At 35.1% G+C, this 24,317-nt stretch overlaps 1 protein-coding gene across 32 annotated transcripts in view; it reads left to right on the top strand.

The window, feature by feature from the left end:
* The window catches only part of cadpsa (Ca2+-dependent activator protein for secretion a), a 110,116-nt gene extending 94,987 nt beyond the window's left edge, over window positions 1–15,129 (top strand). For 31 of the 32 annotated variants that reach the window (XM_066697937.1, XM_066697934.1, XM_066697933.1 and 28 more), the window contains 3 exons: window positions 609–716; window positions 12,097–12,201; window positions 13,549–15,129. In XM_066697937.1, coding sequence (XP_066554034.1) covers window positions 609–716; window positions 12,097–12,201; window positions 13,549–13,728 — 393 coding nt within the window. In that variant the 3' untranslated portion in view covers window positions 13,729–15,129. The remainder of the gene's footprint in view (window positions 1–608; window positions 717–12,096; window positions 12,202–13,548) is intronic. The other variant, XM_066697970.1, reaches the window with a different exon arrangement.
* Window positions 15,130–24,317: the final 9,188 nt, after the last annotated feature.

Raw genomic sequence — 24,317 nt, 5'->3', positions numbered from 1 at the left:
GTTGCCTATGCATTAGTCCTTCCTTTTTGATGACATCCAGTCTAATAAAAGCTTACTGCTGTTTGATTATATTAAGGGACACGCTGGTTGTGTAAAAGGTACTCTCTGGAAAGGATTATTCTTTTTTTTTTTTTTGTCTGAGGAGTTATAAACACACAAAAATACCTGTCAAATGAATCCACACTATTCCAGATGTTTTGTTCTCTAACCTTTACTTCCTATTTATTTCTCACCCATCATAGCTCATAGCCCTCTTTCATCTTGTGTTGTTATTTTTTCAGATGAATTATCAGTTTACAGCTTAGCTTGAACCTGTTTTTAATTAGCCAGCAGTCGATGTGTTGATTACTTAATTATTCTTCACATCAGTTTAATTGAAGCATCTTGATTGACATCTTCAGGGCTCTGACTAAACCAGGATAATCCCATGGATGTATGTGAGTGGGTTGGTTTACAAAATGTACCACGTTCATATCTATAGGACAAATGGGTCCAATGTGTGTGTGCTATTACACAGGTCTCTAACAATATTCATTCTTTAGTTTGTGGTAAAGGTTTGCTGTTCTACTTGTATTCCCCTTTTCCCTTTTGTTATTTATTTCTTCCAGAAACCCGGGATGGATGTAGCAGATGGCTATGTGACCTTTGTGCGCCACTCTCAGGATATCCTACGTGACAAGGTCAATGAGGAGATGTATATAGAAAGGTTATTTGATGTAAGTAAATGCCTTCTCCTCCTATTCAGGGAGGAGACCATCCAAAATGTGACAAAACAATATGCAGAGGGATAAGTCACATTTTGAGACGAGCTATAACTGTAGAAATCTTTCTCTACCAATGCTTTATTTCTTTTTCTATCTCTTCTGAAGCTTTACTCTAGTCTACTATGCTCTGGTCTTTTCGTATGCCATAATGTTTTGGACCTTTGTTTTTCTTGCACTTTCTGTTTTAGCAAAGTGTCCAAAAAAACGATGAGGATTATCTTAAGCAGTGTTCTCTTAATAAATACATACATGTATACATACATAACCAAACGAACACACTTCTAAATACATGCACATTCAAATACACATCTTTAGTAACTCAACACATTTCAAAGTGTCCATTATTATGTTTATACTTTAGGGATTTTTTTCTGTTGCTTTTCTAAGTCACTAATCAGGCAACATTGGTGCAGAAAGGCACATGCATAGCACTGGTCAGTTTCTCAAGCAGCTGCAGTTATTAGACACATTGCATTCATGTAGTGTTTACAATTGTAAAAGAAACCTAGGCGGGTCAGTTGAACATAGTCGTAACATAAAAGGCAGCTGCTCTGATAACTGTTGTCAGAAATCATTTGTTTCACTAGTAGTGTGTATAAAATCACTTGTTAGTCCTTTATTATTATGCATGGCATTACCAGAGTACGATATTAAGTTAGAAAATTAGAAGAGATTTCCGAGAGTGATTTATTTTGCTAAGAAATGTAAATAAGGTAGCAAAGAGCACTATGCCTGGGGGCTTATTGTAATGAGGATTTAAGTAAAATAAAGAGAGAGCACTGCCTTAAGTGATGGCAAAGATGTCAGCTTGGTTATAATCCTTTGTGATGCATGTCAACTAATTTGTCTTCCATTCTGTTGGATATAGCACTGTCTCTGTTTGCTTGCATCTTTAAGGCCAACTTTAGTTGTCTTCTATCTTGTTAATTGCTAAGAATAACCCTATATATTTAGGTATGTGTTCTTCTATTGCTTTTAACCCAGTGCTGTTGCTTTCTAACTGTTTCAGGGTGTTTCTTGAGTAATAACTGTTCCTCTCTTAATGGTGTACAAATTTCTACGTTCTCACTTCCGTTTCCCTTCTTCTTGCAGTGGTGTGTCTTGTTAAGGATTATGGCTTTTGGGATTTTTTTTGTTTTTTGTTGTTTCTCTTCTTGTTTTTTTTATGCTTAACAAAGCGTGTGCTTCCTCTCTGGTCCTTTGCTCATTGGCTTCCACTTTCACAATGTCAGCAAAACCCTGTGTACCATTCCCCCCTTTTTCCTATTCTTTCTCTCTTATTTCAACCTGATCTTTTTGAAATCTTTTTTTCTCTTTTTTTTTTTGGTCTTCACTCTTGCCTCCTTTCGCCAAGAGATTAAAATGGAACTTATCTCTCGTATCTAAATGTTTTATCACATTATATCAAGTGGCATGATTTAGAGTCAAATAATCTTCCTGTGTACATCTACTAGCATGACCCACATCCTCTGAGACTGCCTCATACTTGCATACAGCACTCCAGCCCCTCCTCAATGCTGTGCATGCCTGCCTAACACCAAGTGTGAAGTGCGTAGGCACAGAACGACAAATCAAAACAAACAAACAAACAAACAAACCACGAATGATGTAAAGAAAGAAAGAACCATCTTTAAAATCTCAGTCAGTCACCCCCTGTACATGCCTAGTCACTCCACATGACTGAATTTGACCAATTGCTATTTTTGTGGTGCCTTTTCTTTTTCTCTTTTTTTCTTTTTGGAGGGATATAACATTTTCTTGGTTATCATACAATGTGCTGTTATCTTTAAACTACACAAAGCTCTGCTGATACATCTACAATACATTTAACAGCTAAGACGCTAATTATACTCAATTTTCATCTGCAATATATGTATATATATATATATATATATGTATATAATGTATATATGTATATATGTGTATTTTTAAGAAGAAAAAGTGTATTCATAAGGTTTAAGAAAACAGCACTGAATATTCCTTGCCTGCTTAATCCATTTTTTCCCATTTCCTTTTTTTTAATCTTAATTATTTGATCGGAAACAGACATCTGTTTTATTAATTCATTTATTTGTATTATTTGGGGATGCGGTTAGATAGTCTACTGAAAGATAAATGTAAGTATTCATATTAATTATTGTTGTTTCTGCAATCCAAAAACCTAAAACAAACTATGTGTTTATTTATCATAAAACTAAGAGGAAAATGGCATAATGTTATTTTATTTGGGAAATTAATAGCCATTTAGTTAGTTGGTTGGTTAGTTAATTAGTAAGCTGGTTGTGTATTCTCTTAATTAAATAATCGCTGGTTAATACAGAAATACATCTATTATAGGTGCCTTCAATAGCCCCCTTCAGAATCTTACTTTATTTACCTGATTTGTTTATGCTTTTTGAAAAGGATGGGTGATGTTAGTTCTTTCATTTACCAGAAAATATAAGAAGGTAATATTTACTGATTTGACCAAAGCACAGTACTTTCTTCACCCATCCTCCCATTGCTTCATTGACTTGCAGTTTTCCCATTTTCCATTCTGTACTCATATACCCAGAGTATGGAGTATCAGTATGGAACCAATGCTTGATCATATATACAGTAGATGTTATTGCTCTTGGAAGATTATCTAGCTTCTAATATTCCAAATGTTCTGCATTGTAATAAAATGAAGAATAGGCTGTAAAAACAGGGCCTGAATCATACAAATCATACAGACTATCTACATTGGTTGGATAGGAACCATTGAAATGGACAATGTGAGGAGCCCTATATATAATATTTAAATGTATATATAAATAGATTTTAAGTGCCTCGTTTTCCCTAGAGGTCAAGTGTTTCTCATTTGACAAATAGATAGGCAGTGACACAATAAACAAATTACATTTATATGGTTCACTTATTTAAAATATGTCAGTGGTCTGCATATTTAATGGTATATTAGAATAATTGAGACCGCACATATGGTCATGCTTACAATATAATACTCTCTCATACAAATTAGTTGTTCTTAATGAGACATTAAAAATAATATTTTTTTTACATGTCAGAGATTGGAAGGAGGTTTTGTTCAAGAAATAATCTAAGAATAATATCCATTAATGGATTTAGCTGCTTATGGTGATGCTATTTATACCACTCACATTCCTATCTAAATGAACTCTAACTTTATTGCTTATATTAATTGATAAGTACTCGAATAAGAGATTTCTAATCGGTGTTCCAGAAAATTCAGTGACTTAATACAGCGGTGCTGCAGAAACAAAGCAAAGCCTTAATAGCCTTATATCCATACCTGCAGATTCAGTTCATCATCCACAATATAGTATACCTTAAAAATGTATTCAGTGTTTATAGTATTTGTACTACTATGCCAAATATATATATATATATATATATATAACACATTTTTAAATGTTTTTCAGTATAAAACTGTTGAACTAGGGGTTTGATGTTATTCGCATTATTAATGTGACAAGAACGTCCCCAAAAGTACAGATGGCTTTTGTGATGTAGGTTTTACTGACGACTAATTTCAAATGTAGAATCTGCCTAAGATGTACCCAGTCATTTATTATAAGAGATGAAATCTCACTGTGAGACGCCTAAGGTTGTTAAGTTCAGAGCAAAAATTAATTTATTTTTCCCCCCTTGTAGTTCTTGAAAGAACAGCCGAGGAGATAAGGATTAAAACAGCTGTGCTTAACGTTAGCTCATCTGCTTAATTCCAGCAGCCCAGAGATCAATGATTAAAAAAAGCCATCTCTTTAGCTCTGACCAAATCCACTGCCATAGTGATACACAGGTTTTCCAGATAGATTTCTTAGAGGCACTGTGCCAATGCAAACTGGACAGAGGAAAACGTCGACTGCGTATACGTGGATTAGATGGGTCAATTATACACTTAATCTGCCTTCTGGGGATTAACTGTTCATTGATTGATTCTGAGTATTTCCGTTGACCTTGGCAGTTATCAGATCAGTGAGATTGCACTTACTATAAAGTAAGCACTTAAGCATGTAGTGATAGGGGCCTGATGCCGGTGAACTGGTAACAACGATCAGTGATCTTTTGCTACAGCACCGGACTCAGAATACCATTTCACTGTCATGGACACTTAACCATTTTACTGACCTACACATGCACTACATACTGAAGTGAACAATTTAATCAACTTCAGCTAGCACAGAAAGTAAACGCAAGGCTGCCGGTTATAAAGCATATCAGAATCAGAAATAGAATATCTGTAATTTATTTAGTTTGAAAAAAAAACAGCGTGATCTCACTGGCAAAAAGTGATCCGTGTGAGGAACAGACATTGTGTTTAAAGTTCACGTTCAATTTACCCCGTTCTGCCATTCAACAGTACGGATTGAAAGGGAGGTTTTTAAAAGCCTTCCTCGCTCGTTTAATTTGGAAACTGCTTATGCTTTGAATCACAGTGAAAAGATATGTTTTTCTTGTAAGGGATTTTATTCTCAGAGACTGATTCCTTTCTGTAAGGTGAAGCCCCAGACATGAATAGAAGTACAACGGCTACTCTATATTAATGTAGCATTTAGGTGTAGGTGTACATAAAAGTGTTGTGTACCTTTTGGATTCCAATGAATAAGAGTATTGATCCTCTTTTTTCCCCAGAGCTGATTGTTCATTTAAATCTTAAACCTCTGACTGATTGCTCTGTTACTCTACCTCGATACAATAATGCAGACCCAATCTTTAGAGAATGCTTAGGCCAGTGAATTGATTTTATTCCCCTCTGTAAAGCTCACTTGCTGGGATATGGGCTTTGGTATAAACAATATAAAAATGTACTGAGCACAAGGAATATATATATATATATATATATATATATATATATATATATATATATATATGTCAGCTACAAAATAAGGAATGATTCTTTGTTTTGTCTTTAGTTGCTGTTGTTCATCCATTAAGAAAAACTGAGTTGTTTGGCTTTTAAAGCAAAAGTGAATCATTTTTTTTTTTACTTAAATAAATAAGGGGTTCTTCAATATCCCTATACTGAATATATTTAGTACACATGATTCTTCAGAAAGACAAATATCTTGAAAGCATACATATTTTTGAACATCGTCATTTAACACGCACACACTTTAAAGAAAAGTTCATCAACATTTAGTTTTTGTATAAATTGGAAATATAACGTAACTCTTAGGTTAAAGGTTCCTATCTAATACTTCCTGGATGAAGTGGACCTAAACCTGAAATTAAACATGTATGAAAATACATTTGAATACTAAGAGTTCAATAACAGATAGTTTAAAATGTGTTGTTTTTTTTAAAGCCCCGATCCTTTGTGATATTACTACAATACTGTGCTTTGATGTCCTCTTATTTTCTTTCCTTTCTTTCTCTTTATGCTGAAATAAACCAATCACAAAAAGCTTTTGAAGGAATAATCTGGTTGATAGTAGGTCAGAAAAAAGACTAAACAGACAAACAGGTACATATATGAAATCCTTTTAAAACATATTAAAACATTTCATTCTAGAAAAACGCTTCAGATACTGTATTTAAGGAGCTTATATGTTCTATAGAAAACCTTTTATTAAGCAAATCATTTTCTTAGTAACATCTTGTCTAAAAGTGAACCTGTTTTTTGAAGTCACTTGATGTGTACACACAACTTTGACAAAAACGTCAGCGGTGAACCTAATTCGCAAGGAACCATGGCTTTAATTGATAAATATCACCTGTTTGTCTCAGTCGCGCTGTAATTAAACTTTGAGGAATTAGGTACAAGAGTGGAAGGGCTTGTGATTTGGTGAAATGAAGTTTTGATGCTCAGTGTGCCACCATGTAATGTGGCTTTTTCCCAATAGAAAGTGGGATATGGTGGCATTTGTTTGATTAACTTGCTTGACAAAAGTGACAGCTGCTGCGGGTGCATGTAGATGAGCCGCACAGTGCGGTTCCGCCTTTGTACATCTGTCAGCAAAAAGGGAGAAATAAAGAGTGAAAAGAGACAAATTGGTCCCAAAAGGCAAGCCATTCAACTTAGGAGGTTTCCTCTATTCACATGCACAGTGTGAATCTCAAGTACTTGGTGGCTTATTTAATTTTGTTCACTCTATAGAGTGATCCCACAAGTGTTTTATTTCTTATTCTATCCATGTTTGAATTTGGTGCATTTATTGTGAGAATAATAGATCATTTCATTGAACGTTAACTCATTTCTGTTAGGCTTTTTTGTCATTGTGTGTTTACTCAATTACACGGCACCAGCCACAATTCCTGCCAGATAAATTTCTCACAACAAGCTCCTTTTTTAATGTTCCATACTTTTTTGGGGGGAGGGCAGTTAAGTTCAACAACATACACACACAACAATATTACCTATTGTTTTTGAATGCTCCTTTGAAGTGTATGTTTAAGTAATTGTCACCAATGTTAACTAAGTGTATTGGGGGTTAATATATTTTAAGAGGTTTTGACATTGCTTTCAGATTTTGCACATTCGATGTTGATAAGTTTATAGTAACTTTAGTTCAGTTAAAAAAAAAGGCATGTATGGTTTTCTAGACACACATATGGATTTAAATATGTCTACTCTCTTAACAATATACTATCTGTTCATCTCAGTAGCAGTACAAGCACATTTTTTGAGTGAGTTTCCCCCGAACAATGTGAAGTCTCTGCTGTTGCCTCTTTTGTGCCAGTAGTGCAATTATAGCAGTTTGAAACCCATAGGATTTTTGGCACCTTAAATTTTTTTCAATGCTCCTATTCAGAGCCTTTTTAAAAAAGTGCTGGTTCTGAGGGAGAAAAAGGCAGCTATACTGTGAACTTACAAGCATAGGATTGATCATGCTTCTAAATAGATTTCAACTGCATGGATGGCCCCAAGTCGGATAGAAAGTGCTGAAACAAGAGGTCACTGGTGTGAGTTACTATGGTAATTGAGTTGTATCATCAATAGTTTTCCTCTCATGAGCAATAAAGCACATAGTAATAGGCAAACAGCAGCAGTAAAAAGCAAGCAGGTAGGATTACTATGTCCTTTTGTCATAAGTATATAATGTCTTGTAGTCAGATTTAAAGACTTCTCAACCCCCAAATCCACCCAGCAGACACCTGCTGTGCCATTCTGTAGGCCTAATCTGCACTCCTTCACTGCAGACCTTCTGCTAATTTGAGGCAAAGGGCCAGTTTTGGTGCTAAATAGTGCAGCAAATGCTCTGACCTAGAGAGAAGAAAATAAAAAGGAGAACATTCTCCAAAAAACCACCACGCCCCCCTTCAAAAAAAGAAAAAGAGAGTATTTTAGGAGATACTAAAGTGTCTTCGATCACCAACAAACCAACTCTAGATTAATGGTTTTCAGGAATAAAAAAAAATGCCGAACTGGATCCCTGCCACAACAGCCTCCTTTATAGGACTTGTCACTTCGCATTGCCATCAGCCACTACAACAATAATCATTGCATGCCTCCTGCTAATTGCAGGCACAGCTGGGTCCCAGCAGGGCGCTCTTGCACAGTCCCAGGCCTTTATAACCAGACCCAATCTGTTGTGTAGCACTTACTCACACACAAAAAACTACCAGCAAAGGCAGAAAGAGGCAGAGTCACAGGTTGCTTGTAATCCCTCCGCTTCCCCGCCAAGGGCCCAGCCCCTTCCCTAGCATTCCTGGTTTTGTTTTAGCCCTCACAAAGGCTCGCGGTGACCTTAAGCCACCAGAAATGCCGGCCTCTGAAAGGGAAACGCAACTCCTTCAGGTGCATTAAGCCGCGGAGCTGCATCTGGTTGTGCCGAATTCTGTTTGTTGCACCCCTGGGGTGATCGGCGGCTTCCTGTAACATGTCAGATATGAGTGCGAACTCCGGGTTCAAGGCGGGGAGCAGGAGGTCACACAGCCATTCAGCTCTTGCTATAGAAAGCGGGCTTGCAGATGTTCATGTGTGTGCGTGTAATGACACCACGTACCTCCCCCCAAGCACTGGAACCCCACGTCGCTCTTTCCTTTTTTGGGGGGGGGGGGGGGGGGGTTCACAAATATAGGCTGTAACCAGTATGATTCTTGCAGATTTATTCATGGCAGCTTATTGCTTTATGTATTCAGAGACAATTATGTTATTTGGCTGACAGATACTGTATGTCACTCAGAATGCGACTACACAAAAGAAGCGGAAAACCGTGTGTAATAATGGGAAAGCAAGCCTTAGGTTCAAAACTGTTAATAATAAACAGGTTACTTTATTGTTCATTTCACGTGCTACACCCCGGTGTCTGTTTAATCATACCCCCTAGAGGAAAACAAACTGAGTTCCTTCTGCTGCCGCTGTTCTAATGTGTTTGCTTTGGAGACCGACTTCTCTGAAAAACGAACCATTTGGGTTACAATGTAAATGGAAAGTCCCCAGGGAAACTGTATAAAGCAGTACATTAAAAATGTAGTGTAGAGTAACAGCTTACTAGCAGACCTTTCTGTGCTTCTCAGTATTTGTACTAAGTAACAAAACATATTCTTACACAAATACTTTAAATAGGTTTTCTTTGCCAGGTTTGAAAGTTTCCACAGTCTCCGAGTGATTTTTTAATAAATATTAGGTATAAACTTGAAAATATATAGATCTATGAATGTAACTGACAAGATGGCATACGCATGGTCTGGGCCAGTTTTGAAAAAATAATATAAAGGATTAAAAGTAGTATCGTTCTTGCCGATTCGAGATCTATGCAATGAGGTTCTTTGCTCAAATATATGAGCATGTGTTAGAAAGTGCAATGGCTTCAGGGACTTGCCGCGCTGCAGGGAATCCGCCTGTTACAACACTGCTGCAAGCATTTTCACAGGCATAAAGCTAATGCTAAACACCCAAAGGCAAAGTATGTTCATATTCAGTCCACATTATATCATTTCTGTTTGGTATTATCAATACGGCGGTTGTACAGAGTAGATTTCTAATATTGCTCAAGATATGTGTAATGTTTATCCACTACTAATTTCAGTATATCTTTACTTATCTATCGCAACAGATAGATTCTCTTTTTCTGAGCCAGGAAAGGTCAAACTAACTTTGTCTTTGGTATTATTCAGGACGTACTGTCAACATTGGATCACATACTTTGTGACTGTTCTTTAATGTAATACATATACTGATAGTAGATATCTCTTTTTGGGTAATAATGTGGTAATAACCTTTCTCCATAAAAATGGCCAACACAGAACAAAGAGATTTGCCTCCAGGCATTATATGGACAAGTGCATTAATTACTGGAAATAAATGGGAGTTGTGAACAAGGGATGGGAAATGTTTCTGTTTGGACTATTGGTCAAAATTACAGAGATCCTTACAAATCAAAGAAAGGAAGAATCGGCATAAATTGTTGAATTTATAAGAGACATTATTAACCTGAAAAGAAAATGTAACAGAGGTGGTTTTGGTGGCATTTTACAATACGCTTTTTTCATTAAAGTTTTTCCATTAGGGAGCACAGCTGGACTTTCTCCAGCCATTCTATCCAAACCTAAGCAGTATATCACTAAATGGTTTAACAAAGCTGCCCACGATAGTCAAGATAATCAGTTAAAATGATTATACCTAATTCATATTGCCAAATTCACATTTCTATATATTACAATTCCAGAATGGTTTATAGTTCATGACTAATCAGAGAACCGCGTGGGTTTATTTCCTTGTTTCGGTACACTGATAATATCTGCCAAAGTCTTAATGAAGTCTCTGACTGTTCTACTCTCAGAACAGTTAAGTGGTATTAATGCCAACTTAGTTACATGGAACCACATTATTCACTATATAGTATTAATTAAATCAAGAATTTACATAGCTGGTGTCAAAAATATATGCAAATTAATTCAGACTAGTAGTACGTCTAGCTTTTTTTCACCCCAGAATATTTTATTCACTACTCAGCATGTACTAATAGTGTGATTTAAATCAGGTGAAAGGAACATTCTCCACACGTTTTATACTCCATCTTTAAGGAAAGAAGACCTTCTGTTAAAATCAACATATACTTGGTAGCAGTGGTCAGTATTTCAGTTAGTAAAACTAGATTATTTCAAAACTTTACTCTCCTTAGAATTGAATTGTTGTATACTTACATACTTGCCTGTTTGTTTCTCAATGGCACAGAAATAACAGCTTTGTTTGCATTGTTTATTTGTGTGGTCTTATATCTGCAGTGGAATGGTTACTGCACAAGATGTTCATATCTGTACTGGCAGTAAAAGTGGAGTTAGTGTCATTTTCTATATACAGAGACACGCCTTAGTGAACCGACACAAAAAAGCCAGAGGTGTTACATTTACAAGCTTATGCTGGTTGAAATAAAAGCAACATCACTGGTAGCAAATAAGACTAAACATATTTCCCTTAGCCTTCGATTACACAAACCTGTTTGGGCATTTCAGGATTAAGAGGCAGAGTTTTCTGCTGGGGGCATTTGTTCGGGCATTTTAAAGACTGAAATACTACAGGGTTGGGGCACATGTTTCTGAAGGCTAAAATCCCTCAAGAACTAAACATATCTGATCACATCTATTTCTGAGAATTATCTTGGCTGTGGTAGCAAGGAGAAACTAACTTTGTCTTTTTTGCTGGTGTGTAAAAGTCCAGTTTCTGATGGTGTATATGGGATCTCAATGTAGGAATATAGAGAGCTTGCTGTGATGGAATCCTGTGACTGTTTTGTGACAGACAACAAAGTGTTTAATTCTTAAGCAAGATTTTGATAGTTAGAGGGAAATTATTTTACTTCAGACTTGTGGATTAAAATGCACAGGTGAAATGAAAACTTGTTGGTGCCACTCCTGAAAAGGTGGTTAATCTAATTAGATAATGCTGCCAAACTCTCATGTAGTGTCACACAATTAAAAACTCCCAGTCAGTGAACTCTAGTCATTCTTAGTGAATTACCATGAACTTAAGTCATTCTGCATCGTCCAAAAGTGAAATATGCTAGTTTTGTCTTGGTGGTAGTTACTTACTTACTTATACAGCCATTTTTTGTTGGGCACATGCCATCTGGGCAGCGTCTACTTTTTGAAAGATTGTCATCTGGGAGGCTAAGTAAGGATTTTCAGAAAAAATCGAATCAGTTTTGAAGTGTCTTCTCCAGCCATGGAAAGACTTTGAGATTGCAATTGTCTCAACCTAATTCAAGATGAGCTCCTGATGGTGGATGTATATATGAAAGCAAAAAGAAGCAAAACAGTGACCATATATGTTTATTTTATTTTATTTTCTGTTGATTTTTTTGTTTGTCTGTTCTGGTTTTTCCGTTTGTTTTCCGTTTGTTTGTGTGTTTGTTTTGCTGGAGAATGCTGTTTGTCTGTTTTTCAGCAATGGTACACCAGCACTATGAATCTCCTCGGCACCTGGCTGACCGATCGAATGGACCTTCAACTTCATGTTTATCAGCTGAAAATTCTTATTAGGATTGTAAAGGTAATGCAGACAAACAATACCAGTCCCTAGCAGAGCAAGAATGATCAATAAAGATCAAGTTTTCGTATTAAAATATCTATTCATAAATTAGTTCAACAATGAAATGCATGCAGTAGTTCAAGAGAGGGAGTGGGAGGGTCAGCCAAACCCTCTAGGAAATTTTAAGAGCAAAATAGGCAGTACGTGTTTTCACGCCATTAGAGGATCACAGGTATGTTACCTTTTTATAATATGACTCTTTTTTTTCAGATGACTATGTAAGATATTATATTATAATATTATCTGTTGTTTATTCTGATTTTTTTTTATCATTTTCTCTAAATAGAAAACGTTAATGAACAAAGAAGCTCAGGTGTTATTTGAGTGAAGTCATTAAAAATGGGGGGAGATATGAAATACTCAAAGTAAATTACATTCCAATATAGCAATCCACAGTTTAAAACAATATGACATCCATGCATAGTTTAGTTTAGAAACAGTGAACTCAATTACAAAGTTTAGCACAGCAGCACTGGTTTCTGTAGGACCCGTCCCAAACCCTTTGTATAAATAACATCCCGTCCTTTGCTAAATGAGCATACTGCCTGCCAGCTGGTGATATGGTATGTGTTTCAGAGATCATTTACAGGATGCAAATCAAAATTATTCTGGGAATTAATTGAAACAGTTCTACATACAATAGGTGTATTAGATTAACTGGAAGGAGCCACAGAGGTGACATAACATGCCCTGAAAGTAGAATTTCATACTTTGTTACATGATAAATATTTCAGTGTGATCTCATAGTAGTGCTAGTGGGAGTAAACCCTGGAAGTAGTGCATCATGTGTTTTATTCATATATTGTTCATTTTGACTGAAAAGGGGAATCTAGAAATCGGCACTAAAGTCTCAATGCTGCACGATTTGATTTACCTGCAGGAAAGATTAAAACAGTAGTTGTTGTTCTGTTCATCCTGGGATTCTTGCCTTTTCACATATTTTGATTTGATTTCCCAGATGAGATTAAAATCACCTCCACAGACAGATCTCTCTTGAATTGTATTTTCTTCAAAGATCAGTAAATTCTCCCACAATAACTGGAAATGTCTGTGTGGAAAAGGGTGTGCAATCTCTTCTCTGCAACGTTAAATATTAAGCATATCATTGACTAACACTGTCACCTTATTCAGTGGAATTGTCACCAACTCCAAAAGTATATGTACTTAAAAACTATTAACTGATGCAGCAGTCACACATTTTAAAATCCCACGATACTCATCGTTTTCAAGGGGAAAGATTGAGCCATTGAAAGAAGTGGCATTTCAGAAAAGAGGATATATATGCATGTCTTTTGTGTTTGTTTGTAGAAAAAATATAGGGATTTTCGGCTGCAGGGAGTGCTCGACTCCACTTTAAACAGTAAGATGTACGACACTGTTCGGAACCGACTGACCCTTGAAGAGGCGACAGCATCCGTGAGGGAAGGCGGCGGCATGCAAGGAATCACGATGAAGGACAGTGATGAAGAGGATGAAGAAGATGATTAGATCATCAGTAATAGTGCTCCACTTTTGACTTAGCCTGGTAACCAATGCATGTACCAACTCTGTTATTCAGTTAGCCACTCTAGGAATTTTTCCGTCCGCTCTTCAAAGCCCATGAAGGAACTTTAAACAATAAAAGAAGAAGAAATTTAAAAAGAATAAGAAAACAAGATTGACATTTTAGCTGTGTTATAATAAAGTTAGCACCGATCTTTGACTCATTGATTTCTAAATTCATTTCTATGTTCCTAAGCAATATGGAGTACCATTTGTTTGACAATGTTAAGTGAGATAATTAGGAATACTGCTAGGTGTGTCCCTGTTAAATGCAAACCTATATGGCGCTTCTTTAATGTACTGTACATACATTGATGGTACATTGTTGTGAAGATCAGTGTATAGACCATTTTTATTTGTTTCATTCGTTTTTTAAGTGGATGCCAACTGCTTAAAATAAAATGACCCTCTGTATTTAAGTTAAATGCTAAAAATGTGTTCCCATACTCTGCACATTTTTAAAGCCATTGTCCGTTTAGGTTTTAGTTCTCCATTCATGTTGACATCGGGCATCACCACCTCCTACCAACAAGATGTTGTTGAGCCACAACTTTAATTTAAATGAGTTGGTATTTTAGAAATGCAATATCCTCATTGCTCCATTGTGATATCTTGTTGGAGAAATAATACAGAACATTTTTTTATGTTAACTAACCTGCAACTATTTCAATTGTTATATTTTAGTTATGTAGCACTTTTACATAATCTTTTTGAAGATACAAAAAGGATTTTTTCCCTTATCTTCCTTATTTTAACCATTTAATTAACGGAAAATGTGCCGTTTACTTTTTTTGTATTTCAATAGTATGAAATGTCCCACATTCTTGTTTGTCCCACTGTTGTTTTGTATATATGACGCTGTACATTGCATTTTAAGCAGTAGCTGCATGTCCCAGGGATTGTCCCCTTTCCAAAAGCTTTTGTTTCTGTGTGAAGTAGCTGGTGGAATCATCTTGCTTTTGCCTTATAAAAGCCTACAGTTGTAATATGCAAGAACTGTGGCCTCTCAATAAATAACTGTACAAATATATATGGTTGTTATGTGTTTTTGTTCTTTGTTTCTTGGTTTGTTTTAAGTGTTTTAATGGTCACATGTGAACCATTTGATTAGGCTGGAGTAAAGGAAAGGGGTTCTATGTGTATTAGAAAGGTAGATGATTGATATTTGTTATCTCTGTTTCATTCTATGACTAATACAAACAATTATTTCAGGATGAAGTGTTTTACTTCCTGATTGATACTGCTTAAATCTGACTAAATTATAAAAGTACACAAGAAGATAACTGTTTGTTAGAATGCCTATTTGTTTTAATGTATGTGTAATAATAAATGTGGATGAAACTGTTATCTGTTATGTGCAAGCAGTGTGTAAGATCCAGCCCACATATTTTCATTGTTCATTGAAGTTTTGAGCCACATTAACCAAAGTTTACCAACAGTGTTCAAGTTGTCTGTGTTTTTTTTAACACGTTCTTATTCATTGTTTGTGTTTATCTAGAAACAACAGATGTGAAAGTATGACCAGTACCCTGTGAATAAGAGACACCTTTTGTATATTTATTGTACTGTATTTCTCATAAAGCAAAGTAGCAACATGACACATGCATGTTATAAATATCTTCTTGGAAAGGAACAATAATTCAAATTAAAATGTACATGGGTCAGTGTCTGCCTTCTGTTCAAATAAGAAACACATGTGAGACCTTGGGAACACAGCCGCATGTATGATTATGCTATTAATAGTTATAAATGATAGCTGAAATAAGATTGATAACAGAATTTTGAACATTTTGATTTTAATTTAGAAGTTTTACCTATGCAGTTGCTCTTTCATAAAGTTATCACAAACACGGTTACATCTAATATTGTGGCTACCTTGAAAAAAACATCTTCTCAAACTGAACTACATCAGTAACAATGTGCACATAACACCTACAGCACTTTATAATCTTTTACTATAAGTAAGCGCTTTGGATTAAAGGTTTAGATTAAAAAATAGCTCATCTTCAGAGTTTCTATTACAGAGCACAAGGAGATTGCGAAAATAGTTTAAAGATGATATGCAATCCTCAAGCAGATTTTCTCAACCTGATTAAAATTATTCAAAGATCAAGTAAGAAGAAATCTCACAAGCAAATCAGTCCAAGACAGCAGTTATCACAGAGATCAAAGGATTAAATTGACTGCAACTCGCAAATTAAAATAAGAGGGATACTTAGGTTATTTCATAACAGACAGAAATAATACATTATATACATATATCTGTTCCTGTTGATGTCAAAGCTTGAGGGTGTATGTGATGGGGGAGCGGCGTAACATTTATGACCACAAGATATCATACTGAGGGGTCTTGTTATTTTGAACTTTGGTTCTTTACTTTATTATATCTTTGTAAAATGTTTATGTTTCTAGGTTTTGGTCAAGTTTTAAATGCTATGGTTAAAAGCCTTGAGATAATTGGGTTTATTTGGGTAACTTAGTCTTAATACCTAATACTGTTCTTTTAACTTCTTTAAAATAATAATTTGTTATTTTTCATAATGTTTTTCAACAATAGCATCCTGATAATTATTCAAATGCAAGACCTATAATAAAGGACTTTGCTGAGTGTTGATAAGAGAGGTGAATTTAAAAACAGAATTCCATTTCAGTGTAACTCTATGCTTACTTCAATGCTATACTTAATTCAAATGAGCTTTATTGACATTACAGATTGTACATTACAAGAAAAATCACTAAAATAATTATATATATTTTCAAATGAATACATAAATAACAACAACAACAATAATAATGATAATACTAATATTTTTAAAGTATATAAAACTACTTAGTGGTAGTAAGTATTAAACATCTGTCTCCTTTCATATTGTACAAACCTTACAACTGTCCAGAAACAGTATAACCTTTTGTGATTTCACACCATTACACTTCTAGGGATGGGATTTACTGGCAGACTAATGCTACCACAGATAATGTCCAGATAATTTCAGCATTAATCACCAAAACTATAATTTTCTAGTTTCTCCAACATATAATGGAGAGATCTTGAATAACATATAAGGAATGGGAATATAGAGTTTAACAGTAAATGTTGAATCTGTTATTAATTTTAGATTGTAAAATCGTAACTTTAATATGAAACTCTATATTCTTTTCACTGGAACAACTTGATAACTATACATCATTTAAGCATATAGATAGCATTAAATTCAATGTACCATTCAAATATCTGATTCTAAAACCTTCTCTTTTCTAAATCCACTGGTTCGAGCACTTTCAAAAGACGAAAGTTTCCAGCACATTTGATTTGACATATGGGTTATGTAAAAACAGTATCATCTCCTGCTGTTCCTTATCTATTGTTTTGTTTGTTGGTTTGTTTACAAAATAATTATTTTAGTACAAGGTTTTAGAACAAATGCTATCAGAACTCTAGGCTTGGAAGCAAAATACACCATAAATATGTTCCTTCCAAAAATTAAAGTGAGGATTGAAAAGCAATTTACTATTCTTCCTGGGGACACAGGGCAGAGAAAGACAAATGAGAAAGTATGGAGCTGAAATATGTTATTGGGCACTGCAATAGTGACCTAATTGTTGGAACGTAAGGTTTACAGAGGCAGCGTTTTTCCTGATTTAGGTATAATCAAGAATCCCACTATCCCTACATCCAATCTGACATTCAAGCACAGATATTATATATTTAATTTCCTTATAAATCCTGCCTGAATGCAACAATTTTGAAAGAGAGACGGCATCACAGCAGATTAATGAAAGAAGAGATTTATTCCAGCACGATCTGAGCTGCTTTGGTTTTTAAGCCTCAATCAGGTTAGGAAATAGGAAAGATAACAGTATCCAAATAAAAGATTCACCAATTGACCATCACAGCAAGACCTGTTCCCAGTCTAACACTTTTGTTTATGCAATGTAGATTTAAAACAAAGATGTCTGTTGTGTAGATATTAGAAGCAGCATGCTTGCTTCATGCTGGATGCTACAATAAACAACACAGACAGGGTAAATATAATGAAAAATAAAAAATAACATGCTACAATTAATGCACTAATTATTAGCATGCATGGATTTCCATTTAAAAAATAATATTCAAAATGCATGCTGACAGTGAAGGATTAAGTATCCAAATGTATTAAATGCATTACATCTTTCACAACAAGAAAAGTATACAAAACAGATTGTTTTCAAATTTTGGTTTATGAGCCTGTTGTTTAACCGGGAAAAATGGTCTGAATGCCTCTTATTTAAAAATAAACCAGGTACATTTCAGATCTCTTTAATAAAGGCTTGCTAAAGCCTCTTATTCCTCTTCATTTTTTTTCTCTGAACCTTCTTATCTTATTCTTAAGAACAAAATAAAAGCAGGCTGATTAATTTTGGATCCCTTCTATGAAATGAATAGCTTACAGTTTAAAGCAATCTGACACAAACATCCAACTATGACATCTGGGCTTCACCATCATAAACAAAATGACACGTAAGTGATCATAGTAACAAGCATTTTCCCCCCTTTTTAATCAAAAGCAAAAACTATACCACTGGTTTATAAAATGTAATCCACAACATACAGAGTTCATGCAGTGACACTGACAGAGATAACCTCTATTCTTCTATTCCACATTAGATTCCACATCACATTGCGACTCTTGGTGACCATAGTTGTTTAAGAAAATACTACATTATATTTATACAATAGCTCTGGCTTTACACTACAAACATACCTGATTTGAAGTATAAGATCATAAAAATGTATTATGTATTATTAAGTATGTTAAGGTCTACCTTTGCCCTTGTTTGTTTGTACATTGTGTGTAGATCATGTGTAAATTTGGTTCTTGTACTTCATATTTGTTAATCCAGCACCTTTGCAAAACTGTACATGTATAGTATGTACAAACGACTTCCCTCTGGTAATACAACAGAAAATTACTATGTGTTATGAAAATCTGGAAACATAATTGTCCGATTACTTCACCAGTTTAAGATGAGTGGTGGAAATTGTGATTTAAAATTTAAAACAAATATATCTAATAACATAATAGATACATTGAAGTGGATTTTAAAATGGTCTGCAAACTGATTTGGCATATGGCAGTGAGTTTTAGGTGAATGATGATCCATTTGTTGCAATAAAGCATACATACAAGAAAACCTTACTATGATCACTTCTTTAATAAATAAATCAACTGAAAGAGTATGCAGAGTGATTGTGAGGTGGGTGCAAATAATTTGACTGTGCCAGTGGCTCAGTATCAGTTACATTCACCAGGATTATAATAACATTCTTCGAGGTTAGTTGCCAAGTTTGAGGTATTTGACCTGTAATACCCAGCACCGTAAGGTAATTGTACATGATATATTGATAGGAACAAAATAAAAGATTCCTTAATGTTTTCTTTCTTGAAATGTGTGCAATCCTTGACATGGCTGGCAACCCTCCAACAGTTATCCTATATCAGACATTAATCTCTCACATGTGACATTAAATGCTGACATGAACCCCAATCCTGATGTCAGATCTAACTCTTGTGGTATGTGTAGGGCTCGGCTCATAATAGGGTTAAGGTTTGAACTAGATTGCCCTGCTGGGATAATATCATGCTGCAGGTGATTGGACAAGAGGCTGCTGGATTTAAATTAGTTAAATAATAATATGTCTAATTAAAAATAGTATTGAGCTGATGTTTTTGTTAAGTGAAGTAAACCTAATGCAAGTAAAACTTAAGAAATGACTTGGTGTTTCTAACTTTTATTGATTTTAAAAACATGCAATTTAATGTATGTTAATAGGTCTTGGTCATGTTTTTTTATTGTTGTAGTAGATATGAGTGTCTAGGTTTTCAGTGAGGAGGTCTACATGTAGCGTTGTTGTGGTGTTGTTATGTTGTGTATAAAATGCCAAAGCTGTGGTGCAAGACTAACCAATTTGTTCTCCTCATTGTAGATTGTTATGCAGTTTTGTTAAATTCAATGTATTAATGTCTTTATTCTGCGTTTCAAGATCTTCCCCATTATTCGGGTGGTTTGCAAATAAAAATGTCTGAGAACCTCCAGTCTAGATCGCTTTGCTTATAATGTGCATGTTTTTCCTCCAGCAAGAGAAATCTTAGGTCATCTTCAGCAAAAACGCACACCTTTTTGACTGATTATTTACTCCTCTTGCTATTGTTCTTTTCCCATTTATTTTCCTGTTCTCACCATCACAGACACCTTCAAACGTCTTTATGGGGCAGACCCCCGAAGAAATGTAAGGATGGTGAGCCTTCTGCATTTTGGCACAGGTCAGAAACATAGACCAGGGTTGACAAGACACAAATTAAAAGGCAGAGGGAAATGGACACTTCAATCCATGCTGGCAACAAAATGACTCCAGCTGGAGCATACTAGGTTTCCCATATACAACCTAATGTGTACAGACTATAACCTGAAAACGAATCTGTTTCAAATGAAAAACAAATATTAAAACAGATATTAGAAAATAAAAGGTAAGACAAAGGAACCCCAACATAGAGGCAGAACTCAGAATGGGATAATTAAATGCCCGTAAACAACAAAAACAAACAACAGTCCAGAATTATGACAGAACTGAAGGAAAAGAAAGAGACAAGTCAGATGACGGGGAAAGAAGTCAAGCAGGTGAGAGGCAGGAGATCTGACAGTTGGGAATGAATCAGAAAGGCTTCAGGACCAAAAAGCTGGTTGACAAAAAGGCTCACTCAGAAAGAAACACATTTTGCAGTCTGGGGGTCTAGAAAACTGCATTTCATTGACATTAAAATATTTTCTCCTTCACTGATGCTTAGACCACCAGCAACTTAATTTATTTATTCGGTGCTTTTATTCTGTCAAAAAGGACAGTGGAATATACAGCACAGAAACTGATGTTTAAAAGTGCAAGTTACTGTGCTGTAATAGTAGAATGAGAAAATACCAACACGTCTCATGCAATTACATTCTAATTAAGAAAGCGAGTAAGCACATTTTAATATTATATATATGTGTGTGTGTGTGTGTATATTATTACAGGGAATAATCTGTCTGTTACCGGTATATTTCATAGTCTTACCAGCTACAACGGGGGGTAGTGACTCCTGCTTTTTTCGCTATGGAGAGATAGTATGCCAACTCTGAAAAATGTTCAGGAATGCAAATGCCAATAGAAAGCTGGAGAGACCATTCTCAGGTTTATCTGGATGTGCCAGTAAGTAGGCTTTCAAAATGTATTACAATGTATAAAAAATCCAATTTAGCTACTCGGAGACATTTACGGTAATCCCCCGAGATACGTGATTTTGAGTTACGCGATTTTCACGTTAATGTGATTAATAAATGGACATCCAAGCAGGAGAATCAATTTCGATATGGATGACATTTTGGTATATATGCAACCACATATTTGTTCTCAGTGTTTAAGTTAATTCCAGAGCGCAGGGAGCTGTAAGAGATTATTTTACTAAAGCCTTTAAATAAATCTAAAATCAAACCAGAAACATGATTATGGCGACAATCTTCTAGTCCTTTTGTTTTATTTAAGTTAATAAATACAACTAAATTAAAGTTTTAATATAACATTTTTACTCCTACAATGTAAAACTAATATAATTACACAACATAGAAACAGAACAATTGAGGGCAGCAAGGAGTCACAAATCTTAGACCCAAAGTGCCTGACCAAGAATTGTATTAAATCGATTTTAAATTAGTTCAAAATTAAAATGTGTCTGTTATTGTCTTGTCAGAAATATATAACTCAGGAAAATAAAGATTGTTTGAGAATGTCCCAGAGCAACCAAGAAAATTGTGGAAAGTCACCATGCGCTCAGTACGCAGTCATGCGCAGTTGGGATTCTGGGAGGAAGGTGGAGCGCCTGCGCAGTCAGTCCACTCGGAGTTTTGCCTTTGAGGGGCAACATTTTCGCCTCTGGCTTTTGCCTGAATTCATTTTAAGGTGTCTTGACAATGGTTTGAGGAGGCCTGGTAGCAGCAACAAATCTATATCTATGTCAATTAACCAAATATGTAGTGAATATGAGGGGTTCAGAGGGGTATACAATACAGTGTCTGAGTAATGCGTCTATAGTCACATTTCCATTGTTACTTTTGTGATCGTGCTCCTCGAATTGCGCGATTCTCACCTACGCAAAGTTTTTCAGTAACATGAGGGATGGATTACTATATTTATTATTCACTTCTCATTCATACTAGAGACCTAATCTATCCTTAAAATCCATTAATTGCAGCAGGATTCTAAAGAAATCACAACTTTTGTCCCCCCCCCACCCCCCAATTTTTTTTTAGATAGTCAATAGCCTACGTCACCATTTGTATGGTAGCAGTGGTTAATATGTGTTCGTAACAGTCACACGTTTGAATGAATCGTTTCTGTACATTTAAAATAGTGTTTGTGTAAACTATTGATCAAATCATGTATAATTGGCTATACAACAGTTGCCGGCATTCTGTTCAGCTAAGCTATCTTTTTCACACTGGGGGGAATAAGCATATTCATGACATACTTGCAGAAATTGTGTTCAAATTTAATTTAATATTAGTAATAATAATAATAATAAAAAAAGATTAATCATATACGAGCAAACAATTTCATACAGGAGTAAAAAGCGACATATTCAGCCCAAAAAATGAATGCGAAACCACAAAGGGGTCATACACAACCAAACAAAGTCACACTGTGTGCAGTGGAAATCTTGTCCATACTTACTATCTCCTTTTTGGGGTTTTGTAAAATGTTATCACATATGTCTTACATTATTGAAACTTTAAGAATTTCTGTTCCATTATTAAATATGTAAAACACTTGTTGTGAGATACTTTCAGTGTATGATCAAAAACTATTTGGGCTGATAAAACTACCCTGTTATTGTATTTGAATCAGGAACAAGATAATCAGTTTAAAGTTTAAAACAATTTTGCTTCTTAATAAATTGTGAATATAATCCCCTAATTAATATATACATGTACATATTATTCTGTGAATAAAGTATAATATATTTTAATGTGCCCACAAGTTGTCCCATGTGATATTTTGAATATTTTCTAATTGCAGGACTTAGCAGGCTTATCACCAAAGACATAGTTACTATTTGTTTGAATATACCTTTTTGTATATACATTTTTAATTAGTCTGTGATTTAGTTTCTTCCTATTATTTAAACTTACTGAGACTAAAGTGTATAAGTAACTTAATGAGAGTATGCAAATTAAATTTCCTTGTAAGTGCAAGATTTCGCAAATGTAATTTTCACATGTGTTTTGTTGTTGTTGTTATAAAAATGTGAATATTGCATACTTAAAAGTATAGCCTAACGCTGAGCTATTTTTGCATGTTGTTAAGTGACTTAGAGTTCCTGCAGTTTTGAGATAATCAATCTCACGTTTGTCAATGTTAAAAACACTTTGACTCATAATAGCTGGCACATTATAGCTTAGAAGTGAAGCACAGGATTTTGTGACAGGATTGGATCACAAGTGTTTCCCAATGGTCTCACTTTCTCACTTTTCTCCACAGGGACTGTCATGCAACTTGTCATACATTGTGTCACTACTAATTTCATGCACAGGGATTAATATTACTCTCATAGTATGGTGAAGAGCATCCCATAATTGACCATATTGAACTATTCTATATGGAACAGATCTCCATTCTAGTTATGGCTCACACCATGTAGGGCAAACAAGCTTTCACGTATTGTGCCTCTTTGTTCTGTGTGACAGACTTTTTTTTACCTTGGCTGCAAAAAGAATATATTCAATATATATTGACATTTAGATTAAGTAATTATGTAATATTGCATATTGCACTTTTTACTGATTTACTGATTTCTCCAACTGTTTAATAAAAGATTGCAGGCTGACAGACTTAATCGTCTTTCCTTGAATTTAATTCGGAGAAATACTTAGTACACTGATTAAATCACATTATTTTCCATGTGTTGAAATGGGCTGTTTAAGACCTTATTAATGACATCACATTGTGGGATGCTGTCAAGAGCCACCTGTAAAATGCTGTAAAGATTTTTGTTTATGATTGTTCATTTATAATGTGATTTTTACACTACTATTTCACACCAGTGTTGCAAACTGTGTAAGGATAACAACATGCAGAAATAGTGCCATTGGTTATATAAAAGGCATGCTGTAGCACTGCTGGGTGACAGCGAGTCCTTCCTAAACATTTAAATAACTTAAACCAAAACCTAATCAAAACATCGAGCCATTCGCAAAACACAAATTAAAATCAGGAGGTCAAGGCATTGAGTAAAAGGCTACGGAAGAAAGGTGCCATGGCATGCTGACATTTGACTTCAATTCAGACTGCCAGCCTTCAATTACGATATTATCGTAATTTCTATCGTTTTATCCAGCAGGTACCTTTGTTCTAGGAGGTGAGTTTTATGGCATTACAACAAATATTCAAATAAATACACAATTAATAGGGTATTCCAATACAAGCCAGTGAAGAGCAATGGCAAATGCTATTCTTAACATCCACCATT

This window comes from Amia ocellicauda, chromosome 3 (genome assembly GCF_036373705.1).
Source record: "Amia ocellicauda isolate fAmiCal2 chromosome 3, fAmiCal2.hap1, whole genome shotgun sequence".
In the NCBI taxonomy this organism is placed as follows: domain Eukaryota; kingdom Metazoa; phylum Chordata; class Actinopteri; order Amiiformes; family Amiidae; genus Amia; species Amia ocellicauda.
Note: the sequence above shows the minus strand (reverse complement) of the source record. Positions and strands in the feature narration are given on the sequence as shown.